Source organism: Drosophila navojoa, chromosome X, assembly GCF_054131105.1.
Source record: "Drosophila navojoa isolate 15081-1374.11 chromosome X, UAZ_NAV_1.0, whole genome shotgun sequence".
Lineage (NCBI taxonomy): Eukaryota > Metazoa > Arthropoda > Insecta > Diptera > Drosophilidae > Drosophila > Drosophila navojoa.
The window spans coordinates 7,091,826-7,111,415 of NC_142895.1; the positions used below are offsets into that span (position 1 = coordinate 7,091,826).

Genomic DNA, 19,590 nt, shown 5'->3' on the forward strand with positions numbered 1-19,590 from the left:
TTATCAACGCTCAGCGCGAAGAACTAGAATATTTCAAACCAGAACGCTTTAAACTAAGGCGGTCGAAACAGTCTGAAATTTGTATCCTGACTGATTGATGATCATCCCAGCAGAGTCCGCTATAAACTAACTGAAAATTGTTATAGGAAAACACTTTTGTTATTATCCAATCAGACTTAAATGTTTGTTCGAAAAGTTCTAGCCACGCCAATCCAAATAAAAGCCAAACAAAATGTGGACAAAAAGAATAACTCGCAACACTTAAGCTCCTTTCCGAATAACGCCAAAGTCATTTATATACTTGAAGTACAACTTCGCATATCGCAAACTTGCCAGCTGATGAGAGACGGGCGAGAGCCGGCGTCCTCTCCAACTTTTATCCCTTTAGACATCTGTTTAAAGTTTCGCCCCAAGACTTAAAGTTGTTTTCAATATAATTCAATATAATTCTTTCACGTGTTGTTATTTCTATATTCTCGCCGATTCTTTTTTTTTTTTTTTTTTTTTGTATTTTTAAAATGACTTTTTAGCTTGACTTTAATCAACATAAAAAATTAAATTTAATTTATTAAAAATTTATATTTAATAATAGACATAAATGTGTTTTTTTTAAATATTTTTTAAAGAAAATGTTTACTCGTTGATTCCACGAGCAATTCATAAATAATCCCCACAAATCCTATTTGATTTTATTTTTACAAGGTGTTTTATTGATTCAATCATTGCAAATTGAATGACAAACATTTTGTTGATATTCCTTCATTTTCAATTTTCATTTTTCATGGAACTGCTTCGGCGGCGGCATAAAATCAATTTTAATATGTTTTCCTTTCGGTAAGCGAGATTAATTAAATCTGCAAATTTGCGTTAAGAAGGTTATTAAAAAATAAACACACACACACACATACACACACACACAGACATTTATACTTCAGACATGTGAATTGATGAATGCTGTTGAATGCAGAGATAGACATATGTATGTATGTGTAAGTACACATATCTGTGTATAAATACAGTCAAAGACACATGTCAGAGGATTAATATGTATACATACATAGACATGCCTGGATACATACATATGTGCACATGCTGACTACCGAGACATATATATGTACATATACATGCTGACATACATACATCATGGCATATTTGTTGACATGCTGACGTTCATCCATACAAACACATATAAATACTTACATGCATATGTACACACATAATTACAAACATATATACATATGTACACGCATATATCCATACACACATACATACATACAAACATACATACATGCATATATACATACATACATACATACATACATACATACATACATACATACATACATACATACATACATACATACATACATACATACATACATACATACCAATACATACATATATACATACATACATACATACATACATACATACATACATACATATATGCATGCATACATGCAAACATACATGCATACATACATACATACATATATGCATGCATACATGCAAACATACATGCATACATACATGCATGCATACATACATGCATGCATACATGCATACATGCATGCAAACATACATGCCTGCAGACATACATATATGTATGTACACATGTAGACATACATTCGTAAATACATACATACATGCATAAGTACACATATGTATGTACATACCCCATGAATACACACATCAATACATGCATGCATACATACATACATGCTTAAGTACACATATATACATACATGCATATGTACACGCATGCATATGTACATACATCCTTACATGAATACATATGTATATACATATATTTACTCACACATGCATATACAATGTACATTCATACATACATAGATATGCACACACATACATACATCCATATATGTATACATACACGCATGCATACATATACACACATATACATACATTCATGTAAACATATACACATGCATGAATAAATATGCATGCATGTTTATTTCTGTACAGGCATGCATTTGTACATGCATGTGCATACATGCACATCTACATACATAAATGCTTGCATGCATGTAGACAAACGTACATAGATACATGCACAAATATGTATATGCACTATTCATATATATATAAGCAATCAGATTCGCATGCCTGCATACATATGCAGACATGTGTACATATGCACATGTGCTCTCACATGCACACTCTCAATAATCTCTCCATAAAAAAAAAAAACATCTGCATATATAGCATAAAAGCTATAAAAACCAAGGCAGCCAACGCCCGCATCATCAGTTGATGAGAATCGCCGAGAACGGCATTAACTGGAAGAGCGTAGAGCGTAACTGCAATTGGTCGGCATTTGGTATTATTATGGCACATATGTGCATGCACATATCAACATGCACTGGGCAGAGTTAGATTCCTCAAATTTGATTTCCTTGGATCGGCCATAAACATATTTGTTTTTGTGTACAAACACCGTACGGCATTTCGGAATCTCTAAACGCACTCTCTAGGCCAACTGGTTTGATTGTTCTGCTTCGGATCTGTTTATTCGCTTTTATTGCATGTGCACATGTTTTGACAACTGTTTGCCTAGACGGCTCGAGTGCGAATGTACTCTGTGGTTTATCTGCTCTGTATTATGATGAGCCGAGCCGAAACAGCTTTCGCACTAAATTGGCAATGTCAACAGGCCCAATCATATCTAATACAATATATGTATCTGTGCCCATTAAATACACGAAGAAGAGCCAATTAATTGTGGAAATGTGTGATAAGGCAATCAATCTTATCTAACTGAATAATTGAGGAGTGCTAGAGCTAGTGTAATATGTATATTAATAAACACTCTGAAGTACCCGACTAGGGAATACCCTGAACGGTGGCGTAGAGCTACTCTGCTAATAGCTCTAGTTGCTCTTGGAGCTGTAGGTAGAAATATATAGAAAAGGAAATAGAGTATCCGAAGCTCAAGAGGGGCTCAGACAATCGGAATCGACGTACGGCCGGATGAACAGAAGGACTAACGGACAGACGGATAAATGGACGGGCGGAAGGACAGACGAGCTTATCTGTATTGGCTTACCTTATCATCCTGATCATATTATCATCTTATATATACTTAATAAGGTCTACCACGCCTCCCTCTGCATCTTCATATAACCAATATACCCTGTAATCGCATTTTCCATGGGTTCAGGGCATACAAATTAACACACACATCTCTTGGGTCTCATTTTATGGCATCTGCCACGCCTTCTTCTGCCTGTTATATACTCTATATACTTTTCATATAACCAATATACCCTGAAATCGAATTTTAAACGGGCTTTAGGTAAGAGAACTTTATATTTACAATTCTAGGTAAGAAGCATCAGGATTCGGAATATATATATATGAAATATACGGAGTCCCAGCACCTTCTGCAAGCATCTTTGCTCTTGCTCTATTATAGACTCTACTTTGAACTCAACGATCGATGGCTTCTAATAATAATAATATTACTAATATGATTAATAATGCTTACGAAAATAGCAATACTGACCAATAATAATTATGTATATAGTAATGGAAATAATAGGAACCTCAAACAATCTCTCACTCAGTCACACTCAGGTCAGACTAATGTCTGGCATATACTATGTACATACATATATGTGGATATGTATGTTTGTAGAGATGTACGCCCTGTTTGTAGTATATGTATTTCACTCGATATTATTTGTAGCCACATTCACGCTCTATAATATATCTTAGCCACTTTTTGCCGAGCAGCGGGTAATTCAGCCAACTGATTGCTTGATTCACATTGCGCTGTTTGCGGCCTGATAAAGCGACGTGGATGACGCTGGCGACGATAAGCCCTGCACCGGATAAGCTCCAATGCCGTCTCCCGTTCAGTCCCCAACAGGCACACACACACACATGCACACACACACAGAGAGACATTGTGGACTAGTACGTGCGCACTTGATTGCAACGTGCCCCAGCCTCAGCAAACGGCGACTGCAGCTGTGACTGTGGCAGCGGCAGCGGCGGCGGCAGAGAGCCGGCTGTGGTCTAGGCAGCGCTCCTCAAGGCTGAGGCAAGGCTGATGCGGCACAGATTGCTGGCCGAAGATGCCGTTAAGCCTACACCTCGACTTGCAAGTGCTCGACCGGTTGATTGGGAACAGGCTGCACCACACGAACCCCCCTTACCACCCCACATACCCCAACCTCAGCCCCAGTCTAGCGAAAATACAAATAATAAGTAAAATAAATCTATTCTTGAACAAAAAATATTTCAAGTTATCGCTAGGGCATGACTTCATGAAAAGATAAAGCGTCTATTTGTTTAACACCATTTCAAATTCAATGCGATAATAATTTCTATAAAATATGCTATCCTAGATATTACTATACCATGTACATTATACTGATAGAAAATGTTTATATGGAACTTCAGATAAGTTCAATAAAATTCCGACTATACGTAGTTGAAAGATAAGTTCAAGTTGACAAAAAATAATAATAATCAAACAAATATTTATATATATGTATGTATGTAATAGTATATCATAATCATATATGTATTTAGATAATTAGTTAGTTATCTATAAGCTATTAGTCTACCAATTATCATACACTATATATGTACGTACATACATATACATATATTTATCACCAACTATATTCACATACCCATATACATATATATGTATTCACATACCCACAAAATCTCAATAATTATTTATGTTAATTTTGGCGCTTTATCAATTTTGCTGCATTGCTTGAAGATTTGTCACAGTGCATTTATTTTAAGAACATTGAGTATATTCATACATACATACATATATATAATAATAAATCTGATGTACAGTGCTTCACATCCTAAACCATGCTCCAATATATGTGCATATATACACACACACACATATGCGCGCTTGCGCTCAGCGGTGTCAAACATTTTGTCAACGGCGCAGTCGACGTCGCTGCCCGCGCACTTTCAACTCTGAAACTGAAACTGAAAATAAAACCAAATGCGGTGACGGCGCCGTCGCCGTTGCCCCGTTCTCTCAGTCTCTGTCTCTGTCGCTCATCAGCTCGCCAGCTAACTGGGGTGCTCCCACTTGCTCGCTCGCCGACTGCGCTGCCCGCTTCGTTTTCGTCGTTATGCTTTGTGCTGGCTGGCGCTGCTTCTGCGTCAGCCACTTCGTTGGAGTTGCACGCGCTGCCGGCCCGCATTCGTGAGCAACAATTCGTGCGAGTCGGACGGAGTCGGTCGGCTATTTTGGTCACTCCCGATTAGAGCCTGTGTGCCTTTTGCCTTTGTCTTTGTTTTCGTTATTAATGTAATACATCATATACATATATACATATATGCATGTATAAATATATATAGAATTTTTTTTTATTAATTTTGTTGTTGTTTGTCGTGACACTTGTCGTTAAGTATTTGCGTGTTGTATTCACAAAATTTGCACCAAAAACCCAAGCCGGTAAAAGAAAATTCCCTGAACTGTCACCCGAGAGTTGCAGCAACAGCCGCAGCACCAAAACCGAGCAGAACCGAAGAACTTGAAGAAGAAGCAGGAGAAGCAACCCAACAGTAGCCGCAGCATCCCATTCAGCCAGCCAGCAACATGTCAGACGGCATTGAAGTTGAACAAATTGTGGAGAGCAAGCCGAAAAGGGTGAGAGATACTTTTAACGCAATCTTACACACACACGCACACATTTGTATATGGTATATGTATGTATTAAGAAAATATTAAGTGCGGCACAAGACGAAACAAAAAGAATTAGACTCATAAGAGATGCGACAACGGGGCAGTTAAACAGCAGAAACACAGCAACGGCAACAGCAGCGCAAAAGAAAATCTGCAGAAACAGATAGCGCGCGTGAGAGAGACAGAGAAAGACTGAGAGAGTGAGTGTGAGAGGCGAGTGCAAAAGCTGCGAGCGGCAGAGCAGGCCAAAAAGGAAGAGGGAAGAGTCCGGCAGCGTAGCCTCGCTATAGTTGGAGCCCCAGCCCAAAGTCAAGTGTACGTATGTGTTAGTGTGCATGTATTTGCGTGTGTATGTGTGCCTGAGTGTTGAACTTTAAATAACTGTGACTCCACACACAAGAACCGGCCAGGGCCAGGGCCAGTACCCCCAGTCGCAGTCGCAGTCGCAGTCGCAGTCACAGCAGCAGCAGCAGCAGCCGCAGCAGCAAAGGCAAAGCCAGTGCCAATGCCGGTGCCGGTGCCAATGCCGACGCCGGTGCCAGACAGCGAAATAAAAAGTACAAGAAGAAGAAGAAGAAAACACAGAACAGCAAAAGAGCACGAAAAAGAAACAACAACAAAAACGAGCGAATATCTTGCTTATGATTTTTAAGTGCGGGGGCGGATGCAGGATGCAGCGCTGCAGCCAAAGGGGTAGATAAGCAGGCGTAAGTGTGTGTGTGTGTGTGTGTGTGTGTGTGTGTGGGCATGGCCATATTAGACAGCAGCAACAACAACAAGGAATATGCATATCAAGTTCAAGTGCGCAACGGCTTCGCAGTCGCCGTCGCTGCCGCCGCACTTGTGCGCATAGCAGCTAATATACATATATGTATGTATGTGTGTGCACACACACGCACATGTTGTAAGAATTTCAATCTCTATCCTATCGTGCATGTATCGAGTAATTGTTGCGGTTACATTGAGTTCCATATCAAATTTGTTTAGCTACTGTGTAACAGTAATTCTGACATCTGTGATATATGGGCCGCTGGCTGTGTGTGTGTGAGTCATTTTGGGTGATTCGATTGATTCACTGTGACTCACACACACACATACACGAACAGAAATACACGCAGACTGGGCGCAGCTGCAGTTCAATTACCTACTATATTAAGCAGCTATCGAAGCGACATGACTCAAAATTTAATCAGTGAAAGAGATAGAGAGGGGAGACGGCAGGGTGAGAGAGACAGACGTTCGTTTGTTCAGTTGCTGCAAAGCAAAGAAAATGAGAAGAAGAAGGAAAACACGGTTTATAGCTGAAAACTAATAAAAGTTCACATAAAGTAAAGTTTGCTTAAAATGTTCATAAATTGAACTAGTTCAACAAATTTGTTATACTACATATGTATGTATATACAGTCGATTAGCGTGCTCAATGCAAACGAGTGCAATTTCAAATACATATCTATATACATACATACATACATATGTATGCACATTCTCTTTCCTTATCTGTCGGAACATAAAGACGAACCATTTACGGTTATAACTCAATTCAATAAGTCAAACCGAAAGCCATGAAAACTGAAATTGAAACTGAAAATACGTACACAACAGCAACGGCAGCAACACCAACACCTCAAATCAATGCCAATGGCAATAAATAATATTGAATATCGTAAATCTCTACCCGAGCCATCCACCCGCAAACGAGCTGCATTCGATATGCATTACATTACCGTTAGAATTGAAAGCGAGTATTGTGTGTTAGCCAGTGCTATTGTGTAACACGCACACACACACACACACACACACACACACATACACTTGCACGCATGGCCTCTCTTCAGCTTTGTTAAGTTGGCTGCGCTTCCTGATGCACCAAATTTGGCTGTTTCTTTTCCTTTTGCGGTTTTTTTTTTTTTTGCTAATTTTTTGCATTTATTATTCACTAATGAGTCACGCACACAAATCAATAAACGACGTTTCTTTGTTTCATTGCAAAAATGCAGAATTATTAATACATACAGCGCAGCAAGAATAACAACAACAGCAACAACAACGGCTGAAACAGCGCGTGAAGCGAAATAAAACAAAAATTTACAGCCTTGCAGTCTGCCAATGCCCTTACCACCTCCCCCCCCACTCCTCCTCCTCCTCGCTACACTTGTCGCTCCTTCCGCCAGTCACGAAGCAAATGAACGCAGCGCTGATTCATGCCCTGGACGTTTTGTGATTTTCTCGTTCGGTTTGTTTTCTCGAAATTGAATAGAGTTTTCAACAGCACAACTAAAACACATGTGAATAGTAATCCTTGGCGTGCCCCTCTGCCCCTTCCCTTGCTGCTCTTACCTTCATGGTAATCGAACTAATATCGAAATTGAACTTTAATAATTAGGCGTATTTTCTCTTTGTTGAAAGTCAGCATGCGGTGATTAATCAAATTAAACAAAATACCCAATTATTGGATTGAATATCCTGTAGTATTTTAATTATAAGGAAACTTATGACTTTGAAAAACTATTATTAATCTTATTTTAAATGTAAATAACAACTAATTGAACTAAAATTTGATAAAACTTCTTAAAAATAAATTTCATAAATTTTTAAAATTAATAAATATATAATTTTTAATATTGAAACACCAAATATTCTATAATACTTAAAAACTGATTTAATTTAGAATTGCTACAAATGAAAAACAAAAACCGATTATTTTTTATTATAAATTTAAAATATTTATCAATATCGGAAAAACTTATTGGGATTCAAATCTTAAGGAAAAATACTATTATATACTATTGAAACTAAATTTTGTTTATAATTGGCATAGCTCACTTATACCCAGCTCATATTTCCTACAGGGTATGCACAGAATGTCAGTCTGTTTCAATTAGTGATTCACGCACTTGACGCATAATTTTCTTAGTTTTACTTCCACTTCTTCAACTTATTCTTTTGCTTTTTCAACTTCTAACACACACACACATCCAGAGAGATTGGCATTATTTTTGCGGAAAACTTTTAGTGGATTTATGTGGAACTTTATAAGTAAGCGACGAGCGTTGCGACTGGGAAGTGGCATTAGTCAACATTAAGCGATTATAGTATATATACATTTGTTTATATATAAAGCTATTTATATATGTATATATATAAAGATATACATGTATTACTCTAACAACACCTGCTTTGCGTTCCTTAGATTTCTGCTATCGTAAGCAAAATTCTTGTATGCTTTGTTTGCAAAGGTAAACGGAGTATATTAGTTTTGCTCAATGTCTGTCTGTCTGTCCTTAGGAACCAAATTTGCCAAACCCAATCCCAGAATCAAAGAGATATGGCGAATATATGTATCCACGACCATTGGCAACAAAGTATCACGCAGTCGGTTACTCCCCACTGGAACGTCCTTAATTAATATTTTCTTTATTTTTCGCTGCATGCGAATTTTTTCTGGCCACATTTAAAATGTTGGCTAAAGCAATTTGCTGACATGGTGCGCTTTGTGTGCGCTGATATCGACTTCTATAGATATTGGCACACAATTTATTTTGTATGTACGTTTTTTTTTATCGCCTGACTTATCAAAGGCCATTAAAGTACTTTTTATGCTCGCCAATTGGCAAATGACTTAAAAAACAATTGCGAAAAAATTGCACTTTTTACAAACAAGATTTCAGTGCTTGAAATCCAATTGCATATCCTTTGTGAACGATTTTAACTTATTTACATAAATGTATAATAAATATGTCAAACAATAAAATATTTACAATTAAATTTAACAAGTTGAAAAAAAAAAGAAAACATTTGCTGAAATGCTTTAAAAATGTACATAAAAATTAATATTCACAATAATATGCGATTGTATAAACAGAAGGAGACGTAGTATATCGATTGTTGACCTTAAAAAACTACAGAGTCGAACTATCGTTAGCTGACAGTTTCAATCACGTAAATAAGCTATTTTGGCTCAGATTAATATCGAAAACTTTGATCAATAATTTTAATAAGTAAAAAGGTCATTTAATATTTGAATACAGTTAGCCAGGGTATTCCCTAGTCTGGCATGCCACTCATCGCAACTTGCTTTGCTGTAAAAAGCTGCCATTGTTCACACAATCCTGAATGCATTTGCTTAAAGCGAATCAGGCGATCAGTAGCTGTTGACTTGAGATTAGATAAAAAGAACGGCATAATGTAAGATTATACAAGTACTCAAATAAAAATATATATTTTAAATATTGTACATATGCATATAAAACATTCATACATAAGTATGCACTTGGCAGCAAGCCTGACTGCGATAAGGATGGCAATCAATAAATCTTTGCCGATATGATTACGAATATCGATAGCTTTCACTTTCGTTAGCAAATGGTTCACATCAACTACATAGTTGCAATGAACTGGAACTATTTGATTACTCTGATTGCAGAAGACAAGAACTAGCAAACACAAATGCAACAAGCAGCAGCAAGTCAATGTGTTTGTGTGTGTGTGTGCATGATGAGAGAGCTGGTGTAAATCAAAATTCGATTCACACATGCTCCTCGGCTTATCTGAGTCGCAAGACTTGTTAGACAGAGAGCAAGCGATTGGGCTTGCGTCACCGCTGCACCCGCTTACGCATACGCATACGCACAGTTGCCCGCATCCGCACCCAAAGCCGAGCCTAGGACAAACAAATAATAAGGGGAAAAAACAATTGCGGCAATATATGTATATACATACATATGTATGTATGTATGTATGTATATGATTAGTTATCAGACATGCCCAGTCAACAGTCGCATCTGAGTGTGTGCCAATTCGTTTTGCGCCGAGATAGTTGAGAGAAATGTCTTATCAGATAAATAAAGCAAAATACAAAAAGCCGTTAATTTGCGCTCGAAATTATGGCAGCTGGCTATATGCAAACATACAAACAGACATGCATACATAATTCTGTATTCTCTCAGCTTCTTCTTCTTATTCTGCATTAGCTGTTTCCTATTGCAAATTGTCGGCAGCGCACAAATTATGGCAACGGTTTTATTTCACTTCTCTGCTATTCTTCGCTGTGTGTATGTATGTGTGTGTGTGTCTGTTTGTCTGTATTCATTCTGCTGGCACAGTTTTTGCATGTTTGGCTGCTCATTTATTTTTGTCTAATTAATTCAATACAAATCAAAAGATTACAGTTTTTATCGTCGTGAAAGTCTAAGCGGAGGCCGAAAATTTTCTATTCTTTGATCTTTCTAATTGTTTGTCAATTTGTTATCAGATTCTGCTTTCCAGAGCGCACTTTTCTAAATCGCTTTGCGCTTTTCTAATTGATTTTTCTCATACACACACACACACGCACACACAGAGAGAGGCGCACATTCACAGGCACACTAAATCTCTCTCACACACGCAAAACCAATTTCGGTCAACGAACGCATTATGATCCAGCCGCTCTCTTACTCGCGCTCCCTCTCTGTCGCACTCACGCGCTTTGCTACTGCTGCTCATCTGCTCATTCTGCACTGCTCCATATGGCGACAGTTTTGTTGTTATATTTGATGCTCTTTGTTTTGTCGCTGCCAACATCTCAGCCGCCGCACAAAATTATCTGTAGACCGTTCTTTTTTTTCATATTTTTTTTTCCCGTTGTTGTTGCTGCTGCTGCTGCTGTTGTCGGCGGCTTTGCTGATTGAAAATTGTGATGCTTAAATTGTTTCAAATGGAGCGCATACAAACAAAACAATACATAAATCTCGATTGAAGACGCCCGATCAGCTGTCACCCAAACGACTCTCGATGACTTTCCAAAGTAGCTGTAACTCGCTCGAATTATTCGAGCGTCGTATGCGATATGGGCTGGCTTTCGACATCGAAAACTAACATACATATATATGTATGTGTATATATATACATGTATCTGTATATGCCCGCTTGAAAGTACCCAACAATAAATCGAGCCAGAAAGCGAACGAACTCACTTTCGATATCGAAAACTGCTACAGTCTCCATTAAAAGTCGACAGCCAACAACAGCCACAATTAACACATTAATGCATCATCCCCCATGCAAGCTAAATTAAGCAATAATAAATGAAGCCGCGTTTACGCGTTTACTGATCTGACGGAAACACAAACAAAACATTAACAATTTATTTTTTTGTTTATTACCCTCACGCACAAATCGGTCAGTGAGGCTATTCAATCAGTCTAAATTACTCTCGCATGCAAATACAATTGCATTTGTATACCATTACATATGATTGAGTTGTATTTATGTATATGTAAATATTTTTGATACATTTTAATTTAAGTTAAATCTAATTTTATTTTGCATACAAATTATCTTATTGATATATAATAAATGAAGAATTTATAGGGCAGCGGTGTAGATGGAAGGCTTTATTACAATATATTATTATTGGTAGATAGAGGCTACATAGATAGATACATAGAGAGCGAGATACAAAAGAGAGAGAGGAACTGTATATATGTATATAGAGAGAAAGCGAGATACTGAGGTAGAACAAGGATATATAGAAATCGAGATATGGAAAGAGAATTTTAGATAGATGGAGAGAAAGAGAGAGAGCGAGACAGAGAGTAGGAGAGGGAGAGGGAGAAAGAGTGAGAGTAATTGAAAGAGAAATAGAGCGAGCAAAGAAGAGAAAGTGTGAGTCCTAGAGAGACCTGGAGTTAGCTAGTTTCTTAGTAAGAATGTCCAGCTCTATCGACGTCCATGAAAACGGAACCAATTAGAGATTATGTTCGAATTTGCTGTGGCTTTATCTACGGCTGCGTTTACGTCTATGTCGATGTTACTTACCATGTACATATTATCTATGATACATGATATTGAAATAGTTGTTTCATTACGCACGAAATATTGTCTTTATATATTTTTTATCAATTGAATGAAAACAATTTCCGTTAAAACAATTAGAAAAAAAATGAATTCTCCTATGAAAACTTTGCTACTCTTTGCCTTGAGGCACGTATACATATATAAAATTTGTAACTGTTTTTTTTTTTTTGTGGCTGTTGCTGTCTCGCTCTGTTTTAGTTATTCAATTCGCATGCGATTTTAATTTATGCAACATTTCGAGCTGAACAAATTGAAGAGTTTGGCGGAGGCAAAATGCATTGGCGTGATGGATTCATAATTTTATTGCTATTGCTATGGCTATTGCTATTGTTATTGTTATTGTTATTGTTATTGCTATTGCTGGCTCTTGGCACGGAAACGAAAGCGAAAGTATCTGACGGATGCTTCGATGCAGCCAACGCGAAGCTAAACAAAATGTAAACTGCAAAATGGGCGTGGCAGCTCTTCCGTATTAGCTCTAAGTTGAATTTGTATATTTGTTTCGTTTGGCTCATTTGTTGTTTTCTTGCTAAATTGACAGATGCCGGTGGCCACGTCACTGGACAAGGAGGCCATTCGGGAGGCGTACGAGGACGTGCGCTCGGATCTGACCGACACGGAGTGGGCGGTGTTCAAGTTCGATGGGGCGCAGATAATTGTGCATGGGCGTGGCCAGTGCTTCGAGCAGTTCCGTGAGCAGTTCGGCGACTCGGAGCGCGCCTTTGGCTACATCCGCATACAGATGGGCGACGAGATGTCCAAGCGCAAGAAGTTCATCTTTCTGACATGGATCGGCCAGGAGGTGGGCGTCATCCAGCGTGCCAAAATGTCCACGGACAAGGCGCTCATCAAGGACGTGCTGAATGTGAGTGGCATTGGCTTTGAATTCGCACCGAGATTCCCCCCTCGAATTCCCCTTTAATCATCTCATCATCTTTGCAGAACTTTGCCGTGGAGCTGCAGGCGGGCGTCCAGGCGGAGCTGGACATCGAGCTGTTCCGTGAGGCACTGAATCGTGCCGGCGGCGCCAACTACGGCACTGGCGTCCGGGACAACTGAGCCGGGACACACGGACGGAGCATCCACGTCATCCTGTTCACCAATCGATTTCAAGCACTTCCTCCTCCTGCCCCTCCTTGCTCCGCCTTGGCTCTGCCGTTTTTCCTGTGCACCTCTTCAATTGCTGACTTAATCCTGCTTTTTTACTTAATTATTATGAATTAATTTTATGCGATCTTAAAATATTTACTGTACATTTGTATGTAATATGTAATAAATATTAAAACAAGAAACAAACTAAGAGATCAAACGGAAATTCAATTGATTTAACGTGAAATTAAAGCTAAATCCAATTGGAATGTCGGTGAACCAATCCGAGTTCATTTGAACTGATTCACAAAACTGACAAAATTTTACTCTCAATAAATACGAAAGAACATTAAATATCGTAAAATTATCTGGAATCCAATTGGGATTGCTTGTGCATTTAATTCTTATTGGTATTTCGTTGAACCAGTCATAATATGGTTCAATAGAACTGATTCTCTGTCAGTATTACACTGGGATTCGCCAGCTGAACGGGCATTATTGAATATAAGAGCACCAAACGGGAGTAAACATATTTAAAGTAAAATCTCCAATTCCACTTAAAAATCCAATTGGTATTTGCCGCTGGAACGGCCATTGAAGCGGAATGGAAACGGTTTATACGTATATTCCGACTGGTATTCCAATCAACCAACCAGGGAAACAACTACGAGTCAGTTTTCAGATAAAAACTACAAATTCTTTGGATTTAGCATGAGTCGATGCATGAATCCAATTGGAATGAGTAAATCTATCGCAGCTTGGAAGCGTAATCCAATTGGTATTTCAATTAATCAAGCAGAATAAGAGCTGCCGGAATTTCTGTACAAAAAAAATTTTAAAAAACAAAACTTAATTTGTTGCAATTCGAAATGTCGAAATCCAAACCAAATCAAATGCAAATGCAGTCCAATTCGGAGCTTATAGATAGATGGATGCGATTGAAAAAGTTTTCGTCCATCAGCGCCCGATTACCAGAAGAGATCAATAAATTCGACAATGTATATTTCGCTAAACAACACAAGTTTATTTCGCATTTCCAGACTAATATTTAGATGTGTTTTTGTGTATATGTGGTATCTAATCTAATCAGAGTGAACAGCAGCAGCGAGCCTAGACTAAAAAATATTTTAGCTGTGGTACTACATATATACGGTTTAGTATATATATTAGCCGTAGCAGCAGTAGTATATGCAAGTGTATATATATGTATATTTTGTTAATTCCTAGATGCTCTTGAGTATAAACAGAATAATTAATGGACAGAGGGAGAGAGGTACAGACAGTGTATACAAAAACAGAGCAATTAGATTAAAATCGAAAAAAAAAAAATAATTGATTAAAAGCTGTCAATAAGACTATGTGATCTCCTAAAAGTTTCGAGTACGTGCGGTGTATGTGTATGTGTGTGACTACAGTAAGAGTAGCTTAAGTCTATGGTGCGGCCTTCAAAGCAGATCGAGATGAGGGGCCAATGAATTCAGTGTCTAGGTGAATCGTTCGCTTGGTAATTGCCCAAGAAGCGATTATATTGGATGTGTGGCCTAACGATCGCGGAAGAGCACCGAGTGCAGCGCATCGATGTCAACCTCAACGCCGGATGAGTTTGTCGTCACAGTGCGAGAGCTGCAATTAGGGAATAGCACAGAATTGAGTTTTAGGACGAGGCAGAGGTAGATCAATCATCGCGTCCACTAACCTGACTGAGTGTGTGGAGCGATTGGAGGAGTGCGGATTGACCAGCACACAGTGCATCGGCTGGCCGTCGAACTCGCGCTGGTGATACGCCTCTACGGCCATTTCGGCGTGCTCGAGTGACTTGTAGATGACCTCGGCTGTGCCGGGACGTACCACGTGGGCATCGTACATGGGCCCGATGTCATTGAACAGCTCACGTATGTCCGCCGTGGTGACGTTCGCGTGCAGATTGCTCACCAGCAGACGGTAGCCGGGCTTGTTGACCACACTCAGTGGCAATGTCATCGATAAGTTCGGTGGACTGCGACGCTGGTGAATGGACCGCGAGGACGTATGGGACGTCGTCATGTTCCCGTTGGACTGACCGCTGCCATTCTCGTTCGCGTAGATGCCGTGCGAGACGCGACGATCGGGCTCGCTACCAAAGAGACGGGCACGCAGCGACTCCGGCAGATTGGAGGTGGCCAGATTGCGCTGGCGTCGCTCGAACGTCTTGTCCCCGCCATCCACACGGCCGCCACCCAATGGCGGAGGCGGCAGGGTGGGTCGCTCCACACGATTGCGTGCCGCCTCGTATACGGAAAACGGATCATTAGACAGAGCACTGCCACCCGTGGATGTGATCTCCACGCCGTCCATGTCCAGGTCATAGCGGTTCATGCGAACACGTGGCGGGGAATTGGTGCGTATGTTAGCCAGGTGCAAAGCACGTGCGATTTCCTCTATAAGAATGGATGAGAATGAGATAGGAGCTATTGACATTAGTGCTACATCCCCTTACGTTCCTCTAGCTCCTGCATATTGTCGTAGTCCACGTAGCCGGCTGGCACAAACGGTTTCGCGCCTGGATTGAGCACCCTGGGCTCATATATGATGCCCGTGCTGCCCCCGAGCCTCGGCTTGTAGCCAAGTCCAGTGCGTTCCTTCTTCATATTAAACATATTTTGTATGACGCGGCTCGGTGGTTTGTTCAACGCTATAATCTGTTGAGTAAAGCGACTCTTGTGTAGACTGCCGGCACCGCCGACACCACGAGACGGCGAGCGACCCGACTTCGGGGGCAGCGGCAGGGGTATTGGCATGCGCTCCTTCTTGCGCTCGAGCAGTACGTTGCGGGCATCGATGCCGGATTCGCGAATATTCTGGTTGAGTATGTCGCGAGCGTCAACGATTTTTGCGCGCGTCTTCTGGATGATCTTGTTGCGGGCGTCGTATGTGTGCGTGTTCAGGCCCTGCTTAGCAGCCGGCTTACGCGGCTTCATCTGAACGGCATGTCTGTGGAAAATAAATGGTGTGGGAATGCCAAAGTTGAGCGAATCAGCGCCATTTTCTTTTGGATTCCGAGCACTTACAGTTTTTTATCGGTGGCCCGTGGGGCATTCTGTGTGCGCTTGCGTTCAATTATCTCGTCCAGGCTGAGGTCCACGTCCATGATGATAGATTTGCGCGGCGCCCCCTTGTTAATTGATAAATTTAAAAATTACAGATTTCCATGCACAAAAAAAAAATCGTTCGGAGGAAAATTGTACGTCAATTTGCCTCGGCAAGCAATATAGCTGGCTTGGTATGGTGTCAGGGAAAAGTGACAAGCGGCGGCCAGGGATGCACAGCAACTACTTAATCGATAGTATTTAAGAAAACTATCGACTGGTTATTGTTACTATATTTTATTGCAGAACTTAACTTTTAATTCGTTTGTAATTTTATTTTGTATTTATCTATTTACTTTTCTTTTCGTACTTAAGCTCTGTTGATATTTCTCTACAGCAGAACTGTACAAAAATATTTCACATATGACAAAAATTTCATGGTTGCTGAGTTTCGTATTTGCATAAATTATGTTTCAAAAAAAGTTTTATATATCATTTTAAGGTTTAATGTGTGTGAATAAAGAAACATAAGATTGTATTATATATTTATTTATTTTTATATAGTATGTATTTTAAATATTATATACCATATGTGTGATATGTAAATATGCAAGCAGGTAAACTTAACTCCGAATTGCAATATCAAGCTGAAAGTTTAAGCTATTAATTAGTTTTACTTTAAATGATAGCTTATCAGTGGTTAGTGCTACTATTAATACAAAAATAAAATATTTGTGGACATTTAAATAAGCGGATGGATATATCAATATATACCGATATATTGCGTGCGGCTATTTCGCGATTTCTCGATTATTGTGCGATGAATGCAATTTGTGGCCGATGCGAATGCACATCACTATCGTCGCCGCTATTTTGTGTTGTCAATTATTCTCTTAGTTACAATTATTTTCATCTGCGCTCGTTATACGAACCTCTGGGCGAAAAGTAACCGATCGCAAAGTTTGCCCCGCAACACCCAGCATTGCCTCTTTCAACTGAGCTCATTAAGAGTTTTGTGTTTTTGCTGCAAGGTTGCTGCAACAGCGGACACCGCATGCTGAATACACCAACAACGGCAGCAGCAGCGACAACAACAACAACAGCAACATCAACATCATCAGCGGAAGCAACATGAATCCCTGTGCTGTGCCCACACCCGTGCCCGATGTTGACGGCGACAAGCGCTGGCTGAGCATACACCGTCGCTTCATCTCGGATTGCCGCGAAAAGGATCCGGACGTGATATTCCTCGGAGATTGTATATTCGAGACGCTGCAGGATACCGACACCTGGAATCAGTACTTTGCGCCGCTGCACTGCCTCAACTTCAGCATACGCGAAGATCGCACCGAGAACGTTCTCTGGCGCATCGAGAACGGCACTCTGGACAATGTGAATCCGAAGATCGTCGTCCTGCACGTCGGCACGAACAACACGAGCAACAGCGCCGCCGAGGTGGCCGAGGGCCTGCTCGCCAACGTGGCCAAGATACGCGAAAAGCTGCCCAGCGCCTACATCATATTACCAGTAAGTTGATCTGACTGTATATATATTTATGGAATGTATACATATTTGATATTTGCAGTCGCTTCTGCCACGCGGCCAGCAACCCAATGCGCTGCGCGACAAAAACAAGGAGATCAACGAGCTGATCAAGGAGAGGACAAAGGGCATGGACCGTGTGCAGACTGTCGCCATCGACAAGGGGCTGGTGCATACGGACGGCAGCATTAGCCATCATGACATGTTCGACTACAAGAGTCTGACCAATACCGGCGCCAAAAAGATACTCGAGCCATTGCATGATTTGCTATCGCAGATACTCAATGAAAACGAACTGGAACGCGATCTCACACCTTCCGAATAACTCACAATATATACGAAAACAATCAACAACAGCAACAACAATAATGGAAATCCAGAACACTCTCAACCCAACCGCTTGATCTGCAGCAATGAAAGTATTTACTCGTCTATTGAACGGGAGTATCAAGTTTTTGGTTTATTGTTACCCAAACAACAAAGCCAAAAGCAAACAAACGCAAGTTTCCTTAAACACCTTACATAGCTACGATATTGTTATATATGTATATATATATTTATATACATATATGCATACATATATAATTCTCCATACTCATTCGTAGGATTAAAGTCTATAGAAAAGTATATAGAAGACACACACAATGCGCGCATGAACATTTTGTATTTTGCATTTATACTAAAAGATAATTACAATTACTTACATACAACATAATACATAATTAATAACAATTTATAATGCGAATTAAGTTTCGAGACGAAGAACATTCCCTGAAACTTACCAATATATATATACGTATATATTTATAAAATATTCATATTTTTTTATCATCACAAATTTTGAGTAAGCTTCAGAAAAAGAAATCCACGTGCATTAGGTGATAAAAAAAAGAGAAAAGCCTAGAGAATATTTAATATGCGGCAGCTAAAAGTTACTTTGGTCGAGCTGCCTTGAGCTCGGAAATATTATCTATTTAATTTCTTTCTTTTTTTTTTTTTTGCACATGTATGATAATAAAAGAAAACATTTTGTGTATGAAAAGCTCAAAACGAAGAATTATTACTAACCAGGAACCTTTGCGATTTTTAACTACTCCAAAAATAAGCGGAACACATATATAAATATATACTAATATATGAGGAAGAAGGACAATTAAAAAAGATGAGAAATCATAAGCAATCTAATTATATAAACTAACTATAAATAATATATTTTTACTTTCTATTTATACAAAAGCCTTGCAATTCGAATTGAAATATTAAATGCGCCTGTATAGCGATGGCACCGCTGCAATCGATAAGCCAAACATTGTAATTTGATGTAAAACGATAAGTAAATGTGGGCAAATTGACAAAATACAAATATTT

At 39.4% G+C, this 19,590-nt stretch overlaps 3 protein-coding genes across 5 annotated transcripts; 2 read left to right on the top strand and 1 right to left on the bottom strand.

Annotated features, from left to right (window-relative positions):
- The first annotated feature begins 5,182 nt into the window (after positions 1–5,182).
- LOC115564400 (coactosin-like protein) lies at positions 5,183–13,822 on the top strand. Of its 3 annotated transcripts, XM_089263919.1 has the most exons (4): positions 5,188–5,314; positions 5,416–5,656; positions 13,068–13,391; positions 13,469–13,822. In XM_089263919.1, exons 2-4 carry the CDS (start codon positions 5,606–5,608, stop codon positions 13,583–13,585), a joined length of 492 nt encoding a protein of 163 aa, XP_089120045.1. In that variant the 5' UTR covers positions 5,188–5,314; positions 5,416–5,605; the 3' UTR covers positions 13,586–13,822. The 3 variants fall into 3 exon arrangements, with proteins under 3 accessions (XP_089120046.1, XP_089120045.1, XP_030244527.1); XM_089263920.1 differs by lacking the exon at positions 5,416–5,656 and having other exon boundaries at positions 5,183–5,314; XM_030388667.2 differs by having other exon boundaries at positions 5,188–5,656.
- Positions 13,823–14,618: 796 nt separating this feature from the next.
- Positions 14,619–16,901, bottom strand: LOC115564402 (uncharacterized). The gene is made up of 4 exons (XM_030388670.2): positions 16,663–16,901; positions 16,092–16,585; positions 15,312–16,032; positions 14,619–15,238 (listed from the first exon to the last, which is right to left on the bottom strand). Exons 1-4 carry the CDS (start codon positions 16,740–16,742, stop codon positions 15,157–15,159), a joined length of 1,377 nt encoding a protein of 458 aa, XP_030244530.2. The 5' UTR covers positions 16,743–16,901; the 3' UTR covers positions 14,619–15,156.
- A 600-nt stretch (positions 16,902–17,501) lies between these two features.
- On the top strand, positions 17,502–19,120 carry Paf-AHalpha (Platelet-activating factor acetylhydrolase alpha). The gene is made up of 2 exons (XM_018111152.3): positions 17,502–18,207; positions 18,266–19,120. The coding sequence occupies exons 1-2, from the start codon at positions 17,812–17,814 to the stop codon at positions 18,545–18,547; spliced, it is 678 nt and encodes a 225-aa protein (XP_017966641.1). The 5' UTR covers positions 17,502–17,811; the 3' UTR covers positions 18,548–19,120.
- The last annotated feature ends 470 nt before the right edge of the window (positions 19,121–19,590 follow it).

What these genes read in the sequence shown, in the direction of transcription:
- LOC115564400 (XM_030388667.2), top strand. Translation starts at nt 5,606, where the DNA reads ATGTCAGACGGCATTGAAGTTGAACAAATTGTGGAGAGCAAGCCGAAA. An exon ending in TGGAGAGCAAGCCGAAAAGG is followed by an intron (nt 5,657 to 13,067) that starts GTGAGAGATACT and finishes CTAAATTGACAG; the next exon opens with ATGCCGGTGGCCACGTCACT. An exon ending in TCATCAAGGACGTGCTGAAT is followed by an intron (nt 13,392 to 13,468) that starts GTGAGTGGCATT and finishes TCATCTTTGCAG; the next exon opens with AACTTTGCCGTGGAGCTGCA.
- Paf-AHalpha (XM_018111152.3), top strand. Translation starts at nt 17,812, where the DNA reads ATGAATCCCTGTGCTGTGCCCACACCCGTGCCCGATGTTGACGGCGAC. An exon ending in GCGCCTACATCATATTACCA is followed by an intron (nt 18,208 to 18,265) that starts GTAAGTTGATCT and finishes TGATATTTGCAG; the next exon opens with TCGCTTCTGCCACGCGGCCA.
- LOC115564402 (XM_030388670.2), bottom strand. Translation starts at nt 16,742, where the DNA reads ATGGACGTGGACCTCAGCCTGGACGAGATAATTGAACGCAAGCGCACA. An exon ending in TATGCAGGAGCTAGAGGAAC is followed by an intron (nt 16,033 to 16,091) that starts GTAAGGGGATGT and finishes CCATTCTTATAG; the next exon opens with AGGAAATCGCACGTGCTTTG. An exon ending in CGCTCCACACACTCAGTCAG is followed by an intron (nt 15,239 to 15,311) that starts GTTAGTGGACGC and finishes CCCTAATTGCAG; the next exon opens with CTCTCGCACTGTGACGACAA.